The sequence below is a fragment of the Coturnix japonica genome, chromosome 2 (assembly GCF_001577835.2).
Source record: "Coturnix japonica isolate 7356 chromosome 2, Coturnix japonica 2.1, whole genome shotgun sequence".
Classification (NCBI taxonomy): Eukaryota; Metazoa; Chordata; class Aves; order Galliformes; family Phasianidae; genus Coturnix; species Coturnix japonica.
This window is the reverse complement of record NC_029517.1, coordinates 77,096,988-77,119,894: the sequence shown is the minus strand read 5'-3', so window position 1 is coordinate 77,119,894 and position 22,907 is coordinate 77,096,988. Positions and strand designations below refer to the sequence as shown.

The following is a 22,907-nucleotide window of genomic DNA, read 5'->3' as shown; positions in this document are numbered from 1 at the left end:
CTTTTAATTCTGAATTTACTTACTCTCTTTTATGATCTACTCCTTTAGGAGATCAAATGGCAGAAAAGTAATAGGATGGGAAAGTTTCTTGTGGGCTCCTTCCTCCATGCTATTCTACCTTTGTCCTATCATGATCTACAGGGAGTGATCTGATATCTTAAAAATTCTCTGCTCTTCAATGGCTAAGACAGCCTTGAGCTAAAAGACTGCTTTATCTCACCATTTCAAGACTTAATTCTCTTGGCTGTGTGCTTTCATTTATTGTGTTTGGAGGAACACGGTAGCCTCTCAGAACAGCGATGTCTCTGTCTCTTGACCTGTGGGTGCATACATACTTCTACAACGTATCCATTGATGAACAAGTTCCTTTCCAGTCAGCAGCAAGCTATTTAAAAGGAAGATCATTGTATTCTGGCAAAGACTGAAAGGACTCCTGTTAACCTAGAATTAATAGATGACAATTATGCAGCTTTACTCTGTACATGGCAGAAAACTTTGAAGAAGATATGTTTTGCCACAGCAGGAGCAAATGTTTGTTAAATCAGCTTATTAATTGCATCAGAAGTATTAAGTTTACTAACTCTAATGCAACATTTGCAGCAAAACTTCTATGCTTTGGCTTCATGCTAGCAATGGTTTAGTTTTGGTTTGTTGATTTTTCTGACCACAGTTGCAGGTGAAATAGTTACTTCTTGTGTTGTTTATGATAAAAACAAAATTCTTTACCCTTCTTGCACAATTAAAGCATGAAGCATGATTTGCTGTGTGAAGCTACTAGGGCTGAGTTGATAGCAATAAACCCAATTAAGTAAAATTGTGACATAGTCATTCATTGCTGTGAGTATGTTGTATCTATATTTCTGTGCTAAAGACTCCCATTAGAGTGCTGCAGAGAGACCCTACCAGCACACAGGCGAGGACTTTCTTGTGAATTTTTCAGCTCACTCATAGTAGATGCAAGAAACATGGGAAACTTTTTCATTAAGGAAAATAAATGGTTCAGTACAGAGTTATGTCTACTGAGGAAATTTTGTTTAACTTAAATTAACCATGCTGAAGTAGTATTCAAATTTGAGGACATAGCTATTCATAGGACATTGCCATGTAGTATTTCTTAAAAAAGGAAAAACAACAAAAAACAAAAGACAAAAATAAACAAACAAATAAACATGACTTAAAAATATATATATATTCCTAAAGGTACAAATTAAAACCTTCGTGAGCTTTGCAAAAACACAGTTTCTGTCAGAAGCTGTTATATTAAGCAGCACTAAGCCTTTCAACTTTCAGAGGAAATGAAATAAGGAAAATAAAAGAACATCTCTGACTAACCTGAAAAGACTGGGGGTAGTGATAGTCTCCCTAACTTTCCAAATTAAGTTGTTACATGAAGTGCGGAATTGTTAATATGCATATAATGGGGCCATGGTTGTTTCTCTGACAACATCATTTTTAACTAGAGGATGCTCCTTTTTAACTGCAATCTAGCTATTAGGTGTAAAGATGAATATCACTGAAGAAATACGATTTCTAAAGTCAAACTAGCACTGAGAAAAGGGAGAAGAACAGAACTATCTTTTCCACTACAGAGGCATTCATGAGGAGATAAATACAGATCTAGCCAAAGAAAAGTGGAGAGTTTTTCTTGTGATAATATTTATATTGAGTGAGAAATGCTGAGGATGTATTAGCTTCTTGCTGTAAGAGGAAGGTCAGGCAATACTGAACATTTTAGTAAGCTGAATATGAGTAATATAGGTAATATAAGTAAATATGTAATGCAGTAAATACAAGTACACGATCAAAGCAGTGAAGGGAGATCAGTGATCACATATCAGCAGTCTTGTTTATTTTCATTATAGGAACATCCATTTAAGGATAGTGGTACAGGTAGCTGCGAAGACAAGGAGAACATTTTCTCTAACTTTTCTGGAGAAATGACAGTCAGCAGGTAGCAATGGTTAGAGACTGGCAGGGGTCTGAATTCTGATTCAAAGTAGGTTGCATAAAACACACTATCTATAGATTGGGATGGAAATATCGGCACACCAGTGGCAGTAGATAAAACAGTGTTTAAAGATGAAAGAATCAAGGTTGCCCAACTAGAAATCTTTGTTGATGAAAAAATTTGAATGCCTCTAGAAGCAATAAGACAGATGAAGGACAAGGCCCTAAGAGGACCAAGACAGAAGGTAATCCTAAATTTCACTAGTATTTGACACAGATAAGACCAATCCTTGCCTAGTAGAGATTTTAAATGTATTCCTCACTCAAAAGCTTAAAGTTATGCCTTACAAACAGCTTTACCCAAGGTTATGATGGTAGTTTGTCTCGATTAAAAATAAATAACTCTAAAATTTGAAAATTTTTGGTGTAGTTATTAGAAAATCTGAATAGTGTATATACTACTTCTATTTACTGGAAGCATTACTGGAGCGCTTGTTCTGTATGTCTCTAACAGAATTCTGTGCATGATTAAAATCCTAGAGGAGGATAAGATAAGATTTATTTCATTTAATTGGGGTTGGGGTGGGTATCAGAAAATTAAAATACATTTAAGACAGAGAAATGAAGTAAATTTGAACTGAGGGTGAAACAAAAAGAAGCAAAACAGAGGATCTTTCTCTTTTTTATTAAAATAAAAAACATAATTAAATTTAAACTGGCAGTGTTTGTGGTGCAGTGACTACAAAATTTAGCCCAATGGCTAAAGCAGTGCACAGAGTCTTTATAAAGTCCATCATCACACAAATTCTGTGTTAAGGATAAAAGTAGTTTGTAGTCCCATTTTTAGATCTCTGCCTAGGGCATGTTTCACACAAAACCATATAGTTTCCTGTAAAAGCTGTCTTTGATTACTAAATAGTTTTGCTTAGAAACTGCACCTTTACCCTTAAAGTGCAGAGGCAAAGCTTTTAACACACTGCTAAATGTTCTCTGCACTTTGTATGGTGCTGCAGAGATGAGGAAAGTAAAGGTTTGGGCTTTTACAATAGGCTGGGTGACCAGAGTTGCAGTCTGCATTTGCAAATCCTTCTAATTTTTCCTGGCAAGTGAAGCCTGTCAGCTTGGTGAAGCCTGGTAGTGGGAGAGCCAAGCAGAGGTGCAGCAGCTGAATTCCAGCAAATGCAAACTGCCCTTCGGGGAGAGACGCAGCAGGGAGGACCCTATGCTGCAAAGAGCTGTCAGCAGAAGCTCATGGAAAACAGGCAAGACTGGTAATAGCGATGTGAGATGGACAAGAAATGGATGACAAGTTATATGAGTACCTGCAAGAGATCCGTGTAAAATTTGTCACTACATATTTGATGTTTACAGCTGTATTTTGAATGAGGGGATTGTAATTCCCTAGAACAAGAACTTTGTTCTTATTGTTGTTCTAATCTATCTAAAATACATCCCTTTTGTGTACCTTTACCTTCAGCTTAACGCATATAAACCCCCTTCACAATGTTCATCAAGCTGTTTTTTTTAAACTCCTAATTTTGTGCATGAAAAGCTAAAACTTTTAATGGATGTTGATTAATAGAAGTTACTGCGTTGCATTGTGATGTACAACCTGATCTTTTTCACTTTCTAAGATGTCTAATCTACGGATGTCCCAGCAGGGATGAGAGCATATTCTGATGGGATTATATACAAAACATTAACATGCGATTCTTGGCCTTGGCTCATCTGTTTCAAGGAGGAAGGAAAAGTGCTGGGCCTGCAGCTGGATACTCTAAAGGCCCTGAGAGAACCTGGACTAAAAAATGTCCAAGGATGTTTTTGAAGGAAACACTTTCTCTGAACCCATCATTTTAATGATTTATTTAGTCTTTGTGTAACTAGAAATTTAGAGAATATGCGATCTGTCTGCTTAAGGAGGTAGCTGTCAGTCATTCCCCATCTGAAGTGAAGCTACTCTGGCAGTTAACTACAGGCACTGCTATAGTCTGTAGTTGGGGCAGCAGTTCACGCACCAGTTTTTGCTGTTCTTTGCTCTGTGTATGTAAAGCCACTTTAAATTCACTGTTAGGAGACTGTCAAGCCCGTGGTGCAGGTCTCAGGAATATCCCGCAGCAGTGAGTTCCAAGATTATTCTGACTTGTCCACTTGGACAGAGGCTTCTTTTTTCTTATCAGATGAGATGGGGTGAGTAGTTCCCAATCTACGTTTTCTCAGAACTGTTCGTTATTTTGTATACTTTGATCATGCTTGTTCTTACTCGCTTTTGTCAGATAGATGTTCCTAATCCTTTCAGTCTTTTTATTATTCTCACTGCACATCTTTCTGATGTATCTTTCTTGGCTTTCTTAGCTCATTTCTAACCAGAAATGAGCAAAGTATTCCATATGAGGTCAAATTGTTGATGTACATAACAGGTAAAATCCCAGCCCTGTTGCTGGGAATTCACTAATATCTAAGGGGTGAAATTTCTCCCAGTGCTGACACATTTCCTGTGTTTCTCTTCCTCCCATTTTTCATGTATTCAACTTCAAAATTCAGCAGCTAAGAATTTAATCTAGAGTCCTACTGATGCAGCATCTTCCATTAAACTGCTCTTAGGCCTCAGATTAGCAGTGTAAGTTTGTGAATGGGAATAGTTCCCTCCCCAAAGTACTTTAATGAAAGGGGTGAAATTTTTTCCTGATTCACATTTGCTATGGAACCATGCTTACTATTCATTTTGGATGACTGGAACCAAGGGCAACAGCCCCGACTTTGAACAGTTTTGTATTCACAGTGACTTTTAGCTAGAAAATCTGCAAAAATGCATTATATAGCATATGAAAACAACACACACACACACACACACACACACACACACACAAACACCCACTTCATTAAATGACTTTGTCCATAATTTACTATGAATATGAGGGAAAGCAGTCAGAGAGGCTTTAATAGCATCTGTTACCTCCTCTTTCCGACCCAGAATCATAAAAAAAATGTTCAGATTGTTGCTGGCTAATAAATACAGTAAATGAAATGTTAATAAATAACCAGCAATTTAGCCTGACAATAACATGGATTGACCGCATTGATTAAATTGATTATGTTTCATATATTTACAATATGTAGACATGAGCCCAATTTATTTTCTGAGGAGCTCAAGGTAGGTATCATTGGTTTAAGGAAAAAACAAAACAAAACAAAACAAAACAATGGAGTAATGTTTGTGGTTGCTATCTGCAATAATCTAATGCTGACAGAGAGCAGTATTTTATTTAGTAATTAACAGTGTAAAGGGGAGAGAAGCTGTCATGTTGGTTCTTAAGCTGGGGAATGTGATGAAAGATGATATCTGCGATCTCATCCTTTCCACTTGTTTAGGATTGTCAGGATGAGAAATGTCAGCATTATGAAAGCTCAGCTCTGCTCTTGATATGATAAAACCCTTCAAAAGCCAGTCTTTCTCTCCCTCTCCCCCCTCCTTTCTCCCTCTCCCTGCACTTGCTTTTTTATTTATCCTGTTTTGTTAGATGGCAGAAATATAATTCTTTTCTTTCTTCCTATTATAAGCCACCATTTTTGTTTTATTATATGTTTCACAACCCCTAATGCCCCACTGAAAATTACCTTGTTAAATGACAGTGTTTCAAAGCCATGAATCCTTTCCACCATTCCCTCAGAGGTTTGAAACAGTCAACAGACTGTAAAGAATAAATAATAAAAAAGTATTGATTATTTTGATGACTGTGAGACTCAATTAAGTATTAATTTTGCCCTCCAGTGGACCTATCAAGGTATTCAAAAGGGAGGATTCGGCTCAGCTAAATGTGTGCTGAGTGCTTCAGCCTTAAATAGGGAGAAAATGTGTTTACCTACAGTATTTGAAGAGGAGTGCATTGATGCACAGAGTCCAATATTTAAGTGCTGTGCAAATTAAGCCCTGGTGACAGTGACATTGTTTTCAGCGATATGAGTATTGACTAAAGAAGTGCATTTGATGACAGCTTAAACTATTTGTATTGATTAACATTTTCATAGATTATCATGTGTCATATCAAATTCACTTTTCAGACATGAATACATTAAAAAACCCATAGGCAAACATCGACCAATGTGATGACGGGACAGGGGGAACATGCTAACCAACCTACTTGCTCGCTGGTCACCTGTTCTCTGCATAAGAACCATTTAGGCATGAACTTTACAATAAATAGCTGCCAAGGAGCGCAACAAGGTCACTTGTTCCTTTCTTTTTTCAGTTTTGTTTTTTTTTTTAAAAAAAAACTCTGGTTTCCCTGCTATCATGGTATTATACCTGTTAGTTTGCAAACGGGATAATAGAGTGCGCTCGGAAATAATGCCTGACCCCAAATGTCCTCAGTGAGCAGAAGATAAAACAGATCCAATTCGTCAGGAAACAATTTAAATACAGAGATGTAAGGCTTTTTCGGGGCTATAATGTCCCAAGCATGACAGTAATTGCAAACTCTTTGTGTAAGTATCTTCAGTCATTTTATCTTTAAAAATATATTTATATATGTTTTTGTGTTTTTAATTTTAGAAACAAAAATATGTGTTTGTGTGTGCTTATAGATTTCTGAGGCATAGCATCCCAGAGGCGAGAACCGCTGGAAGAAATCTGTGTCTCTGTTGAGTGTGTGTGCTGAAATGGCTATTTGTTGCTGTGTATTTTCATAGAAACACTGGCAGAGAGATGGGTCTGTGTTTGAATTTGTTAATGCTGCACGGCGGAGGATGCCTCTTTAAATCACCGGGGAGTGCTTGCAGGGCGCTCCTCTTCAGTGCCGTTGGAGCATACAGGAATTTCGTTTCTTACTACGTTAAGGACAGAGTGAGGTGTAAAAACATACACACACAAAAAGCACATCCCACAATTAAAGCTGTGTTGGTTATGTTGCTTTCATAGAAGTTTTTCTCCAAAGCATCCTGAATCTCTCACATGCTAGTTGAGCTTTAATAGGGTGGGGAGTAATGGAAAACTCATTGGATCTGTAATAGCTCTTCACTTGACTGCAGCCAGCAATAACAGCAGGAGCAGCCAGAGATAAGAGAGAGAGAGAGAGAGTGTATGTGTGTGTGTGAGGGAGAGGGAGTGGAAGAGAGACTATACGCACACCAAAGCTGCCACTTTTTTTTTTCCCTCACTCTTTTTTTCCCTCATCCTAGGATCCAATGATAGCTGGACAAGTCAGTAAGCCCTTGCTGTCACTGCGGAGTGAAATGAATGCAGAGTTGAGAGGTGAGGACAAGGCAGCTACTTCAGACAACGAGCTGAATGAGCCCCTGCTTGCGCCTGTGGAATCAAATGACAGCGAGGACACTCCCAGCAAGCTCTTCGGTAAGTCTGTCTAGGTATTTCATTTCAGTGGTACCATGTTGTCCGGAAGAGCAATCTACCCCCTGTTCTTTCTTTTTTTTTTCTTTTCGTTTTTTTTTTTTTTTTTTTTGTTTTTTTTTTTTTTTTTGTTGGTTTTTTTTTTTTGTTTTTTGTTTTTTATTTTTTAACTTAGATCTCTCAATCTCTCATAAGTACCAAGGAGTAGCTTGGAGCATGCAGGCAATCAGCCCTCTGCTCCCATTGCGTATGGCTACTGCAGTGACAGTGGCACGTCTTGAAAACTTTTGCCAAACTGAACTTATTTTATGCAAGTTGCGCTCATTTTATGTTCTTATTTGGCTCCAAGGTCTCTAATACTAAAAATGGAAGGGGAATCCTCTTTCTTACAGTAGTTCGTTAACATTAATGTTGTTAAGTGCTGATGTGAGTGCCTGACATGCTATCAGCCCTTTCTGTGACTGGGCTAAACTGAGGAGCTACCATCTTAAACAGTAAAGATAAAGCAGCATGAGGAGAGCTGAGACAGTCCCACTGCAGACACTCTATACTGAGTAAACAAAGGCTGCCAAGTGTAGTGCACGTGGAGCTGATGCTTTTAAAATTTAAATTAGAAATAAAATATTTCTTCTAAAGCATGCACCAGAAAATGAAAAGGAAAAAAAAAAAAAAAAAAAAAAAAGCTGTTTAATTTTTAAATAGCCTAAATTATAGCAGATGAAAGCATAAACTTTCCTCATCAAAACAAAAGCAGTAAGAGTGGCACTCCAACACAGACATCTGTCATTCAAACGGATGACACCCTGTAAGCCAACTCAGGCAACTCTGATCTCTAATCAGAAAAGGGAGCAGAGTTGTTGAGGCGCGTGCTTGAGTGATAGATGTTGATAGATGTCTGAGCTGGAGCAGTACTCCACAGTACATAGTGACATTTTGGGTTTAGTGTGACTGCTCTCTTGGAGGAGTTCCTTTTAATTATTTCCATTTGTGACTTAAGAGAAACCTTAATAAAAGCAGAGCATTTCCTTAGTTTTTCCATGATTTTATATAGGTAGAAGTTGAAAAGAGATGTTTAATGAAAATGCAGCTTAAAGGCACAGAGAGAGCCCATTTTCTATGATTTAAGTTTTGATTTCACATTCTTTAAGAAAATCTGTAGTGGAGTTCACATTTGAGTATTCCAGCTACAATTAGAGCTGCAGGATTTTGTAAATAAAAGAATACTTTCTTTAAAAATATTCCTCATCCCTTACTAGAAGAAATAGCACAAAAATGTTTTACTCAGTAACTTTGCTGCAAATAAGGGAAAATAATAACAATAAACCTAAAATTTAATTTCTCAACTGCAGTAATGACCGTTACTGAATATCACATCCATGTTTAAGTACCCCCTTAGTAATCTCTGTCTCCATGGAAAACGTAATTTCTGTTATCAGTTTGTATATTCACACACCATGTAACAATTGTTTTAGTCCATTTCATCTGGCAAGTAACTCTGATGTCTAAAATACAGGAGGCTGTTACTTGCATATATATTGATATAAATATCTTCTACTGTGTTTATATGTTTTACCTGATCAAATCTGTTAAAAAAAGCCAGGTATATAAACAAGAAAAATGGACTTTTAATTTGAGACTACTGAAATGCCTGCTCTTAGACCAGGTGAATCTTGTGATAAAAGGCGGGCTGTTTTTTGAGTTATTGTCATTTGGGTGCTCAACAATGCTAATGAAATATACACACGTACTTTCATTTGAGTTGCTGTGTGTTGATGTGCAACAATATCTGATATCCTGAACTGTAAATTTGTGTACCTAAAACAGGGTTGGAAAAACTACTAATTGTGCTGTTTGTTTCAGTAAGTGTGTTTGTCAGTCTGGTATATATAATGCTAAAAAGATGTTCCTAAATAAAAAATAAGGAAAAGTAGGTGAGATAGTTCAGCTGCCTCAGTACGAACTTATGTACTGCTTATCTGGATTCTGTATTATGTGACAATTACAACAGATGCTACAGATATTGTAGCAGCAGCTTTTACCAGTTAATTTTAGTAACTTTGAGAACAGAAAGGAAAGAAAAATGAGGTTATTTTGATACAATGAAGGATAAAATTAAGCAAATTTATTCAAAATAGATGCTTAGCCTTTATGTCCTGGATGTGGCCCTTTAAGATATATTTGCAGTAAGTATTTAAATTTACTTTTGTTTAAAGCTTTGATACTTGTATATGGAAGATCATTCTATATCTGTTTCTCTTTGTTTAAAGTTATAAATAGCATGTTAGGAATGCATACTTTGGGGCTTTACTTGCAGTCTCTGAAATTATTTGTGAACATGTTTGACATATGATAGCATAGAGATTGGCATTTTCTTCCTCTTCTATGTGATGAAAGAAAATAATTTCCTTTATATAATGTAGCACGTAATAAATTCTGTGCGAAAATTTGCCCAAATCTATTAAGCAAGAGAGGGAGAAACATTTTAGAAAGTCATAGGGAGGAGATGGGTCCATAAAAGAACAAAGTTTTCCTACTCTTTCTCTTTCACGTTTCTTGAAAAAATGGTGAATATCATGCACTGATTTAGTGGAAATGAATGACCAGCAGTTGTGTGTCTTATGTTTTGTTGATGTGAGCAATATTTCATGAGTCTTATTTTCATACAGATGAACAGAATTGAATGATTAGGTGCAAAGAGTTTTATTCTTTCTCATCGGACATATTCTGTTTGGCCTTCTTGTGACAGATGGGTTTACTTCTGCAGAGACCCACACTGCTCACCTGTACCTTTTCCTAAAATCCACGTCTTTCATCTTACACTTCATTGTTTCAGTATTTCACTGCATACCACAGAAACAGTGGATATTCATTTTTTTTCTGTTGTCATTTTGGTAGCACATAATCCAAAAAAGGCACCTCTTTAACACCTCAGTCCCTACCCCAGGTGAGAAGAGGGCAGGGCTACAATGAATTATGCTTATGTTTGACTAGGAAAGATATACATTTAAACTTTAGTTTCTCTTGTGGGTGCTCTGGTACTGATGATGAGATGGATGCTGCAGCTCTATGTGCCTCAGCAGCACCAGCTGGGACAGATTTCTTGGCTCCCACCTAAAGCTGCGTGTGGGGGCCTGGGATTGGGGCACTTGGTCACTGTGCTGCAGTGTTACTTGTGAGGGGTGGCAGGAGTAGCTGGGATTGGTGTGGCTGTGCTTGCTGCTTGTTTGCCTGCTTTTCTTTCTGTTGTGGTGTTTTTGTTTGGTTTTACTTCCAGAAGAAATGGCTGCCCTGTAACTGGAGGGGTTGTAGCTGTAACATTTGCTTTGTGCTTTTTTATCAGTGGACTATTTCACATCTTAGTACCTGCGTGCAAAAAACTTCTGATACCGAGATAATGTGAAATAAGAACAGAAACACAATAAGAAATACTTTCTGAAGCACAAAATCACAGAATCATGGAAAATATGGGGAAATCTCTATACTCTGAGATGTGTAAGCTCAGAAGTAGCATTTTGAAGTCTGGAGTTTATTAGGATTTAGAGTTGCATTTCCAGAAATCCCACTTTTGCTGAGCAGCAAGAGGCAGAGTTGCTTAACAAGAGATCTCGTGGTTGTTATTTATTGTTTAAAATATTTGAGAAGCAATATCTTCCGTTTTAGTTATGTTAAGTAATTAAGCAACACAGAATTTAAGGTTGGCTGGCTTACATTCCTGGCAGTGTCATTTTCAGATCAGCTTGTGTTACTCTGCAATATGCTTCAAAATAGCCACACAGGCCTCATTTCCCAGTTCTAATTAGAAAAATCTTTTTTTCCAATTTATGTATTTATTTTAATGTTAAGTAACAGCATTGCTTGAATAAAGACTTCAAGATTTGGTACTAAATTAGGTGTCTTTTTACACAATGTCGTTAAAGAAGTTTGAAATAAGTTATCAAGTATTGGTCTAAAAAATACCAAGAACAAAACAACATTTAGCTGTATAATATCATAACTGTTGAGATTCAAGATCTGCTGTAGACACTGGGCTTATGTTGTGTACGAAATCCCCTGTACAGTAAAAATTTGAGGAAATTTGTCTAAGTTTGAAAAGCACCTGTGGGCTGAGGTTGGCTTTTATATGGTTGGATCAGCTCATCGTTGAATCCTTAACCAAAGGTAGTTTGTGACAAAATTAGATGTTGGCTAAGATGATTTTACTAAATTATAAGAAGTTTGTTTTTGTTTTTTGTTTGTTTGTTTGTTTGTTTTTTGTTTGTTTCTTTGTTTTTATATCAAGCCTGTATTTCTATTCATAAAGCTTACAAATTAAAAAAAAAAAAAAAAAGTAGGTATTTAATGAATGCAAGACCCAGCCAATATTTGTGGAGTTGAAATCTTTCCTACTTAAGGATTGCAGAATAGCAGAAAAATAAAAAATAAAAAAAAAATTAAAAAATGCTTACTAACCTTTTTTTTTTGTGCTGGTGAGGATTTGTGAAATTAAACCTTAGGCTTCCTGTGCTGGAATCGAAGGCTGTTCTGTACCAGCTTTTTGCTTTATCATAAAGCTGTGTACATTTGCACTTGCGAGTGGGCTCTGCGAGTTAGAGGAATCTGTGCTCGTTTCTGTAAACAAGGGTTTGTTTTCAAAACCCTGAGCTGGCTTTGGTATTTTGTTTTCCTTCCCAGAACCGTTACCACCACTCAGACCTGAGAGTGTCTTCCCACAGAAGCATACACATGCATGCTGCAGCAGAACAGGGCAGAAGTTCTTTCTAGTTCATGGCGCTCAGCTAGCAGGTCCCCCGTATTGCTCTTTAAGGAAACATACTGTATCCAATATCATTTTAAAATGAGAATTGCCTCGATTAGAATTTATGACACTGCCTTTGTTTCGGTTGCAGAGGGTGAAGGCTAAATTGTTTTTCACCTCTGGAGACGATGGCTCAGCGGGTCAGAGCGGGGGTCACTGCCAGGCTGCTCAGAGAAGCTCGCGTCACTGTCATTAGCAGCACAGGTCGCCTGTGGGGGAAGGCCCACGAGTAAGATGCCATCCTTTCATCAGTGTTTTTAAAGACGACTCTCTGTGTTTTGGTTATACTTTCATATTTTAAGCGCCTACAAGGTGTTGGCCCATCAGAAATGTTTTGATGAGATTTGGTAAATTCAGGGAAAGTAAGCAGTGTGTTCCTTACTCTCACTGTATTTTAAGGCTTTAGTTCGTATTTCTGTTCAAGGGAAGCTTAAATCCTGGATTGTTTCAGTATTAAAACTAAGGCTTTCTTGGAGAAAGCATTTGAGATATGTTCAATTTACATAAAAAGACTCCTTTCTCTTCACATAGTTTTATTCAGCAGATCCACACTAATTTCCACATTGTGGCTGCTTTGGTGTGCAGCATTATTGGCTACCTATACAGTCAGAAAGGGCCCTGGGACCAATCCTGCTAGTGTCTGAATGTGGGATACTGTCATTAAAGCATGTAATCTTTGAATTAGGAGCACTCTTTCTTTCCAAGTGTGGTGCCAATGGGGAGTGTTAAGGGTTGGCATGTTTAGAATATCAGTTCATAGTACAGGCTTGTAAGTTTTCAACAAATCTGAAAATTTGATGATGGGGTAGATTGTGTGATTTCTGAAGGATATGTTTGATATGAACATTTAAAAATAGAAGTTTGTGAACAGTTAGGGGCTTGAATTACTCCTCTGACTTATTTTCTTACTTCTTGGTGTAGTTCTCACCAAAGTCAAAGGAGAGAATGCACTGGTGAGCAAGGCATTAGATGCCCATTAAAGCCTGAGAAGATGTTGTGGCTATTGAAACACAAAGTAAGACGCAGTGGTAAGATGTAAAATCTGTCACTGGCTCAGGGCTCCTGCTGTGTCCATGTGCTGGTGCTGCTGATACAGTCATACCGACACAAGGAGAGCCTGGGCTCCTGCTCCCTTTGCCCATCAGTGTAAGCAAAACTGAGCCAATGGAGAGGAAATATTACTTGTAAATTCCTTTGCTTTTATGGAAATAAACCAGCCAGTATTGCGCCTCAACTGTGAAAGGGAACCTTTAAAAACAACAACAACAACAGAGAAAAGAAAAGAAAAGAAAAGAAAAGAAAAGAAAAGAAAAGAAAAGAAAAGAAAAGAAAAGAAAAGAAAAGAAAAGAAAAGAAAAGGAAGGAAAGGATAACATTAAAAAGAATCAAAACACACAACTATTTTAAGCGTGGAGAAAGTAATGCTTTTTTTTTTTGTCAATTATTTTTTCTCATGAATTTCTAATTACTTCTTTTCTATTTTTATTCTTTTTTTTTTTTTGAGCTAAGTGTATGTTATGCATTTCTTAAATGATGCTTGAAGTCTTATTATCTGCATTTATATACAGAATAACTAACATTAGTACAGGAAGGAGAAGAAATGAAATCTGAGTATGCAATTTGTATGACTGAATGACAAACAGTTCATTTTTAATTAGTTAATCTTTCTTCCCCTGTCTTTGAAGCTATAAAAATAACATCAACAAACAAACTTGTTTAAAAGCAACATAAATGGCTGGCAGTTTCAAAGGGGAGCTTGCTGGCTACCAGACAGTAAACAGGTAATTTGTGAAAGAACTGTTACTTTCTTTGATTGAGATCCTTGCAGGTTTGTGTTTTGAGATTAATAATAGATCAGACACTTGCACATTAAAAAGGAAGAAAATGCAAAAAAAAAAAAAAAAAATAGAGAAGGAAAGAGAATTGGATGCTACTGTTGGTCTATATGCGATGCAGCAAGTTCTCTTGGAAATATGCAAGAAAACAGACAGAGGAGAAGGTGTATTTGCCCAATATTTGCACATGGCACCACTTAACACCTCTCTTGATTTCCTTATGCTAAACAAAGTGATAGCAAGTGCTTATACCAAGCTGGCACACTGTCAGGGGGCAAGCTGTATAAAGTTTCCTGCTGTCAGGTTAATAAATTTTTTAAAAATATCCAACGGCAGCGGTAGCTGTAGGAAGCTCATAGTAACAGTTGCCATTCTCCTATGGATCATTTTTCTCTTTAATATCCTATGTAGCACCTGGTTTTCCTTGTTGTGTTGTTTTCCTAGGTTTTGTTCTTTCTGATACTTGTGGGTTCTTTGTTTTATTTCTTTTTCGTTGCAAAGCTGTTTCTTTCTGTTACATCCATCACCTGTGGTCCCTTTCTGGGGAGAGAGATGGTCAGAGGATGGGAAGATCAGCATTATGGCTTTTTCTAATTTGATATAGCAGTGTATTCAGTGTTCTTTTTTTTTTTTTTCCTACTAATGGTTTATTTATTTATTTATTTATTTTTCTTTTAATAGTATTACCATTTGTACTAGTTCTACTATTAGCACTATCAAAATAACATTTTGCTGGTTACAGAAATCGTTTTGGATGGGCTTGGTGACAGAAGCTACATTAAAATGACAACTAAATCAGAAAATTAATGATGAAGGGGGGCAAAAGCAGAATAAAATTTAAGGTGTCATAATTTGTGAGTTTCAGCTGGGATATTGTTTCGTAGTGGAAATGGTTTGATGTTTGTTCATGTAAAGTATTTTTCTTCCCTGTGCAAGAATCAAAATCAATATTGGTATGAAACAAAAGGAGATTTGTATTGTGACATGTCCTGCTTTATGTTTTGATATTGCTTTGATGCTCTCGAAAGCAGGTCTGAGCCCTTTTCCTTTGAAAGTGGAGGTCAACTAGAGAAGAATAGTACCTCAGCCTGTCTGGCTAAATAAAGCTCTCTGTTTTCAGAGTGTCTGAAATTGGGTTCATTCTGTAGATATTCCACGGATATCTACGTCTATCAAATCGATGCTCAACCCATACCCCGGAAACTCTCTAAAACATGGTTAACACTAAGCTACTGCTTGGCTATTCCTAGTAATAATTTGGAATTTTCTGTTTCTATTTCAAAATATACAGAAGGAGTTGTTGGGAGAGTGTGTTATTTTTACTAGGTGTCCTTTCTTTTCAGAAAGGTAAATCATTGTTTTAATTTCAGAAAGTAAAGCAAACAAACAAAAAAACCTGGTCACACTACCTGCAAGTGGTGGCAAAGGTTTTTAAAAAAGAAAAACAAGAAAAAACAAACAAAAAAAAGGGGGGTGTTAAATGTTAAAATTATCAGTGTGGCTGGAATTGTGTGTAAATTATTTTATTGCAATAAAAGCAATTTTATGTTACTCTGAAGATGTGAGTGTTAAACAAATGTGAAGAAGATTTTCCTGTGAGAAACTACAGCAATTTGTGATTATATTAGTTTTTTTGAAAACTGTTGTGGTGTTTTTTGAAGTGCTTTAATACTGGCTTTTAGAGATAGTTGTGTGTGTTTCTGTTCAGGTGATGGTTGACCATTTGTGATTCTGTGAAGTCTTTTCAATTTTCTAGCTCGTTGTCCAATCTCACCTAGTCCCCCTTCTTTAAGTCTTGCATTTAAGTTGTTGAATAATGAATTATTAGCAGTTGGTTCGGTTCCAGCAGAAGATAATGGAAGTCCTTTAGGAGACTGAAGTGGGCACAGAATCTCACTACCTATGCCACGTCTTATAGAGGTTCAGTAGAAACAAAAATGCCTTCTTTCCTTTCTTAAACCTCAATTTTGCAACTCTTCCCCTGTCCTTGTGCATATGTTTTTGCATGCATACACATGTATGGTGAACATAGCTGTGCCCAGGAAGGTGTCAGTAAGGTCTCCTCAAGTGTTTTGCTTCTCTGCTGTCGAGTTCTAGGTTCTTTAGGTTTCTGTGCTTTGCTTGAAGCTTATTCTCTGGGGTAAGATTTGTTACTTGAAGAGGATGGTCTAAAATCAAGAAGCCAGAATTATTCTTCAGTAAATATACCTTAAGGCATACTTTAATATATTATACTATTAAGAGTCTGTAATTATTTATTGAGGTAGCATGGTATTATCTAGAGAGGAAGAAAGATCATTTGAATTCATTCTAATTTTTTGAGCAAATACAAATGGAGCAGTTTTTATATTTTCTTTTGCATATAATTGGGATTTACTCGCATGGTTTGAAGATGTCATGTTTGTTCAGCAATTTGAATAAACATGAGGCTAGATTTTGAGAGGTCTCAGGTGAGCAGCCATTGGCGTGCTTGCAGGAAGGTTCTGGGATGCATTGGGGTGTTTGTTACATTAATGCCCCTGTGCCAAACCATGAGCAGCACCCATTGCACTCAGACAGGGCTTTGCATCCTCCCATGTTCCAGCTTAATGTCAGTTGAACAGGAAAAGGAGTGACCATTTTGTGATGTCACCATCTTTGCCAAGGAGGAATTATTTAGCCAGTCCTGAGTTACCATGGTCTTTCCTTCCATCATGTACATAGATGTTGATACCATGAAGGCTCTGTGATTCCATGCCTCCTGGTTTCATGTTGCAGAATGGATAGTAGTCCTGAAGGGCTGACATCTGACCTGCTCTGGGCAGCAGCCATTTTTTTTCCCCTATGCTTAAAGCTACATAAATCTGTCAGATAAGCAAAGAAGTGGGTTTTTTTTGTTGTTGTTGTTGTTGTTTTTTAGGGAATGTTCAGAAGATTGCTAGTGCAGACTGTGATAATTAAGCAGTAAAAAATAATTATGCACCAAAAATGGTAATTACTACTGAAATAAAAACACGACTAGAAAAATAAGCAATGGGGCAGATATATGTGAGCTCAAAGGTGATTGTAAATGTATAGGCTTGCTATTTCTCCTCCTTTCTTATGCTTCCTTGCCTTGTACCATAAATATTTGGGACTGAGAGCCACAAATCTCTCCAATGGAAAAATGATACTTATAACTGGAGGAAAGAAAAAAAGAAAAAAAGAAAATTATTTATACTTTTGTTTCCTAATTCATTAGAATTTACTCTCATAAGCATAGTAAATGTAATGTTGATATCCAGTCAGCCGAGCATCTGCATACATCATTTGATTTTTCTCTTATGAACGGAGTGAAGGGAACTGTTGTGTGGCTCTGTGGCTGTGATTTGATGCATTGCTTTCCCAGTCATCTTACTTTAAGTGTGTGGCTACAGCAAGGTGAGCCTTCACATAACAGTTGCTGACAAAAAATAAATAAATAAATAAAATCTTTCAATCAGTTGGTGCTGCATGCTCTTCCCCAGCCCCCACATCCCTTTGCTTTTATGAGGCCATGAATAAAAGAGGGGCCGAATGATACGGAGGCTTCCTCAGATGAAATGTTCTCATTGATGAACAACTTTGGGTCTGCTGGGACTATGGTTTGTGACTCTGGACCTCCACTGGGTCAAGTCAGAGCCATTCCTGCACCACAGCAGGATGCAGGCAGTGACCAGACTGAGGACCCAGAGCAAAGCATCCATCTTGTGGGGAGGAGCAGGATCAGGCCCCTTCTTGCAGTGATTAAAAATAAATAAAAACAGAAATTAAATTTCCAGACTCTGGTCAGTCTTCTGTTTGTTTGTTGTTGTATTATTTGGTTGTGGTTTTTTGTTTGTTTGTTTGTTTTTTGTTGTTGTTGTTGTAATCTGTTCTGGTTCTGTATTTTCTGTGGCTTAGAATAACTGCTGTATCCTGAAACAGCTTAAGTTTAAAAAATATATATATATAAATAAGATTTTTTAAAAGACAGCTTACTGCTGACTGTTTTATTTTGTTTATATCTGATATTTCTTGTGGTATTCAGATGGTTGTAATAGACTAGCAGGAGAGCTGCATGTCTTGTCATCTGTAGTGTATCAATACGTTTTTATAATGATACAATAACCTGAACCCTGTAACAGTTTATGATCCATTTGAGAATTCTTATGGATTCTCAGAGTGACGGAGACCTGAAAAAAGAACTTGACTGCTTTCACAAAACTGGTGCTCTGACAGGAAAAACTAGTGCGCCTGTGATTTAGTTGCTAAGGAATCATATTGATCTGATTTGTCATTAAACTTTTAAGTTTAGAAAAAAAGAAAGAAAAAAAAAAAAAAAGTCGAGCTGTTGAAGGTGGAAAAAACAGTGATGTGATTGTGAGGGTCTGCAGTACAGGTAAACTGTGCCATATCACTACTGATATTGATTTGTTATGATTAATAAATATGATTTTATGCATTACCCATGTACTGTATCCATAATAGTGCTTTTTTTAGAGCAGAAGAAAATTGCTTCTTGCTCTTTATTTTTCATTGACTATTTTTAGTCAATGATAAATAAAGAACTTTAGCAGCAGTCTGAATGCAGAAAAGACAGGACTTTAAAGTGGGACCCGCAGAATGTAGCAGTAATGAATAACCACGCAGGGAAGTATACGCACAGCCATCTTAACATTTGTAATGATACTAATTTCCTCCTGCTTTTTAAAATATGCTTCCACATGAGCTCTCAAAAACCATAAAAGCCTGGCATGTAAAGTAAATTGTTTGTCACTTGCTGACGACCTGCCATATTTATTGTCAGGAGAAATGGACATTAGTTGGAAAAGCAGTTGTTAAAGGCCAAACAATTTTTAAAGATGGCAAAGATGTGCAAGGGCTTTCCTTTTTCTAACAATGAGCCACCCCTGCAGACATCAAAAGACAAGATAATAAGACACTTCAAGCACAATTCAAGATTATATTCAACATCTAAAGGCTCATCTCTTGTCAGTTTGCATTTACTCTCCCAGGGATGTGATGCTTCTATCATCATTCTGTCAAGAGGAGTCTGGCAGAAGCGATGAGGGCCCCTCATTTCACACACTTAGTGTTTTTTATGAAATAGCCCACGCTTATTCTGATTTAGCCAAAATGGAGGGATAATTTGAAGAAGGTCATGCACAAGTACAAAAATCTTGTGCTGATTTGTGTGATTAGAAGGCATTAAAATTGCATGTTTATGTTAGTTCTGAGATGTTTTGTCAGTTTATTTAGTAATACACTGTTAAAGCATTAAAAATCTCTTTTTTTTTAATTAAAATTTTTTTAATTTTAAAAAAAAAAAAGAAGAAGAAAAAGCTTGCTTAAAACAACACATGCTCTATTATTTAGCAAATAATTTGACCAGTGAGCTATCCTATGTGGCATTCTTTTAATCTATCTTTAATGAATCCACAAAATGTATTCCCAGCCCCTCTCCCCTCTTGCAAGAGTGGGATGTTCAGGAGCTCCTGAGGTAAAAGCTTGGCCTGCTTGGACTCATTAGGATTTTCCTTGCTAATTATGTTGTCCTCTGAACTTTTGTTTGAGTAAGGATTTAGGGGGCTGAAGTCAGCACTATTATGAAGGTAATAATTATGACAGTACACACTGGCAAACCTAAAACAGTACAACACGTGTATGATTACTTAGAAGTGATATTATTTAAAATACACAAGATCTTTGGTTTGTTGCACTGATGTTTTATGGCCCATTTCAATACATTCACGTGGGCAGGTTTTGTGGAACCATTCTTCTGGAAGCCAGAGCTGGGGCAGTGTAAGCACACAGCACCTGAGGTCTCACCTCCAGCCTCTTCCTTCCTTTACCCATTCTGTAAAGTTATGATATGGCTTTGTGTGTGCTATTCAGTTAATTGAGAGTCAGTTTTTCTGCGTTTTGTAAGGCCCCAAAGGGAGGAGTTGGACATGACTTGACTGCAAAAGCAGTTCTTCTGCTTGTTGTTTTCATAGGTCTTAGGTTAATGATGAAAATACTAATTACTCGAGGCAGCATTTGAAAAGCAATTTCATTAATCTTATCAAAATGATTTGTTGTGACAGTGCTCTCAGATAAAACATAGGAAAACTTGTAGAACGGTGGTCTCTAAAACTTTTTGATAGTGCACCCTATCAGTAAAAAGTTAGACAGGCCCCTACAGTGTATATTTGTTTATGAGTTATATGCATGTAGCATCATGATAAGTGCACTCTTAAAACATACACAAAGTAACTGTGTCTACTTTCATATTTTCTTTCTTAACTAATTTCAGTGCAGGTCTCCTAGGATGAGTGGGGACAGAATTTGTTGGGTTTTTTTTGCTTGTTTATTTTTTTTGACGGGTTACGTGCAGTAAAGTCCTAAGAAGGATGTTGAATCTGTTTAAAATGCATAGTCTCTTTGCTTGTACAGACTGCTAGCTTTCCAGGAAAGAAAATAACAGTGGTTCTTCAGCAATTTTTTTTTGGCATCTCTGTTGGATGTCATGAATGAAACTTTTCTAGGGATTTCTTTTGTGGCAGGTATTATATTCATGTCATCTGGATCATACCATCTCTTGTTTTGGCATTACACAGCTCTTTTTCCTAACAAGGAATATGAGGAGCTGACAGGGAGAGGAACATGCAGTTGGAATGGAGTACAATTGTTTTCCTCATTTCTGACTTTGATTTAAGCACCAAGCAGAAAAAAAGACTGGTTAATGCTATCAGTATTACTTGTGCTTGAAATTGGCTCCACTACACAAACCGTAGATGGACCAGAACTCAGTGGGCCAGACATCTCCCATTGAAAGCAATAGGAAATGAGGCTGTTTAACACCTCTTAAAGTGGAGCCACTGCTGAGGGAATTGGCTGGAGCTGCTCTGAATTTAGAATCAGGAATTTATTAACTCAGATAGGAAGGAGCTGTGAAGGAATGTACATTTCTCTCTGTGGAAAACATTGCTCTATGCCTTTCCTTTACCCACACTGAAGAAAAGGGAACCTGCAATCAGGGTGCATTCCAAAGAATTCCAAAGAATTCCCCAGACAAAAAAAAAAAAAAAAAAAAATCGCAAGGGAATTAGGAAGCTGTGAACAAATTGTCAAAAAGATAGATGGAATTGCTGGCTGACCTACTGGTAAGATATGCTAACAACTTTCTCTTCAGTGTTATGGTATTTATGCTGCAGTGCAGAGCAACTTCTGAAAGGGATTCTCTCTTCTGCACATGTAAATGCCTTTGTGTATGTAATATATCAAAAGAGTGTGCAGTATTTCTAGGGAACTTGTAAGAAGTGATTATGCAGCTAAGCAGCTGTACATGTTTTAACTGCCAGACTGTTAAGTCCAGAATAAACTGCAGTTTTTTCTCTTGCTTATATTGAAAATGCTTTTTTGCTTTATTTACAAGGCCTATCTGTATTCAGAAAGTTGGCTTCTTTCTGCTGAATTATTCTGGGTGGAACTTATTTATGTGTGTCCACATCAGTATGACTGTGCATCTGTTCCTGGCCTGCTTCACAATGTCCACCACTGGAAATTCAGCATCCTTTGAGACTGAGAGGGGAGAACTGGAGATGCTGCTGTTGCAGGATGCTCTTCATCACAGCATGAAGGGGTGGTAAAGATTGAAAGGCAAATATGACCCAAAGGCAGTGTGAACATAATTGTGCAAGATCCATACTGCCACTGAAAATGTAGGTTGTTGATGTAAAAAGCTTAGATTCTGAATGGAATTTCATTTCTAATAGATTTATTTCCCAAGCTTTTACCAGCTCGGGCACATTTTGTTATGACTTCTTTCAATAGAAGCATATAGGCTTGTACTGACTGTGGTCACTGTGTGCATAGGTATTCACTGTTTTAGTGAAGTTACTTGGAATTTGCGTTCATTAAATATCAGATCCTGAAATACAGTGGACTGTGAGGGGAGAGAAGAGTTGCTGCTGAGTTCCAGTCTCCGAGAAACAAATTCAGCCCTCCTTAAATCTATCCTACTTTTCTTGTGTATCCTCCTTAGTCCTTTCCTTGCTCCTTTCCGTGAGCCCAGCACTGTTGTCCTGGCAGCTCTCTCCTCAGGCATGAACATGCAGAAGATGAACAGTAATAGCAAGTACTGTTAAAGGTCTGTAAATTGTTTTCCATTTTCTCTCAGGCCCCAAACTGTGGGAGTTGTCAGGATACATGCAGGGAAGCTAACACTGATGCTTAGTGCCAGAGAACAAACCAAACATCTCTGTGTTGAGCAACCATTCTCAGTTTAAATAATATTTAAATGGTAGCTGTTGTGCCATCCATTGGAAGCATTCCACAGCAGGATCCAGGAAAATGAAAATGAATTCCAATAAATGAAAGTTGGAAAGGCACTATGTTTAACACATTATAGATGTCTTGCATTTCTACCTGGTCTACAAGTAACAGGGATGGGTAGTAGCTTTCACTGAAGTAGTTACATTGATTTGCTCTGTGCTGCACCCCTAGCTGCTCTGAACCACTCTAAGTTGTTATGGTAAGAATTACCTGCTACTTCTGAAAAGCGATAAACAGAAAGTTCACATGTGAAGTTGGAGAAGGAGCACTTCTCAGTTGGTGTGCACCATATAGTGTTTCAAAGAACAGGAAAAACAACAACAGCAACAACAACAGTTTTGTTAAAATCAAATTGGAAAAAATAGAATGGCAAATTAAGATGTTAGTTTTCAGTGTGCACAAAAGAATCTTCCCTTAATGCCTGCACTAATCTGCCAGGAGCCTAGGAGAAGCATGCAAACTAAGTGCCTATTTAAGCTCCTGCACAATGACACTTTGGGTAATTCTGTATGCTTCTGGGTTAGTGCTTACATGAGTTGACTGTGCATTGTTTTCATGGGTAAGTGAAAGTGAATAAACATTCACAAATGTGTTTCTGAAGATACAATTCAACCTTGTTGTGTTACCACTCAACTGTTTTTCTATTTAAACTGGGACTTTGACTGTGGCATCTCCTGTTAGAAAATTTTTG

The 22,907-nt window shown here is 37.2% G+C and overlaps 1 protein-coding gene across 3 annotated transcripts in view; it reads left to right on the top strand.

The window, feature by feature from the left end:
• Nucleotides 1–22,907, top strand: part of POU6F2 (POU class 6 homeobox 2) — a 303,385-nt gene that overhangs the window by 46,326 nt on the left and 234,152 nt on the right. For all 3 annotated transcript variants that reach the window (XM_032442548.1, XM_015855018.2, XM_015855019.2), the window contains exon 2: nucleotides 7,123–7,294. In XM_032442548.1, the coding sequence (XP_032298439.1) occupies nucleotides 7,123–7,294 (172 nt within the window). The remainder of the gene's footprint in view (nucleotides 1–7,122; nucleotides 7,295–22,907) is intronic.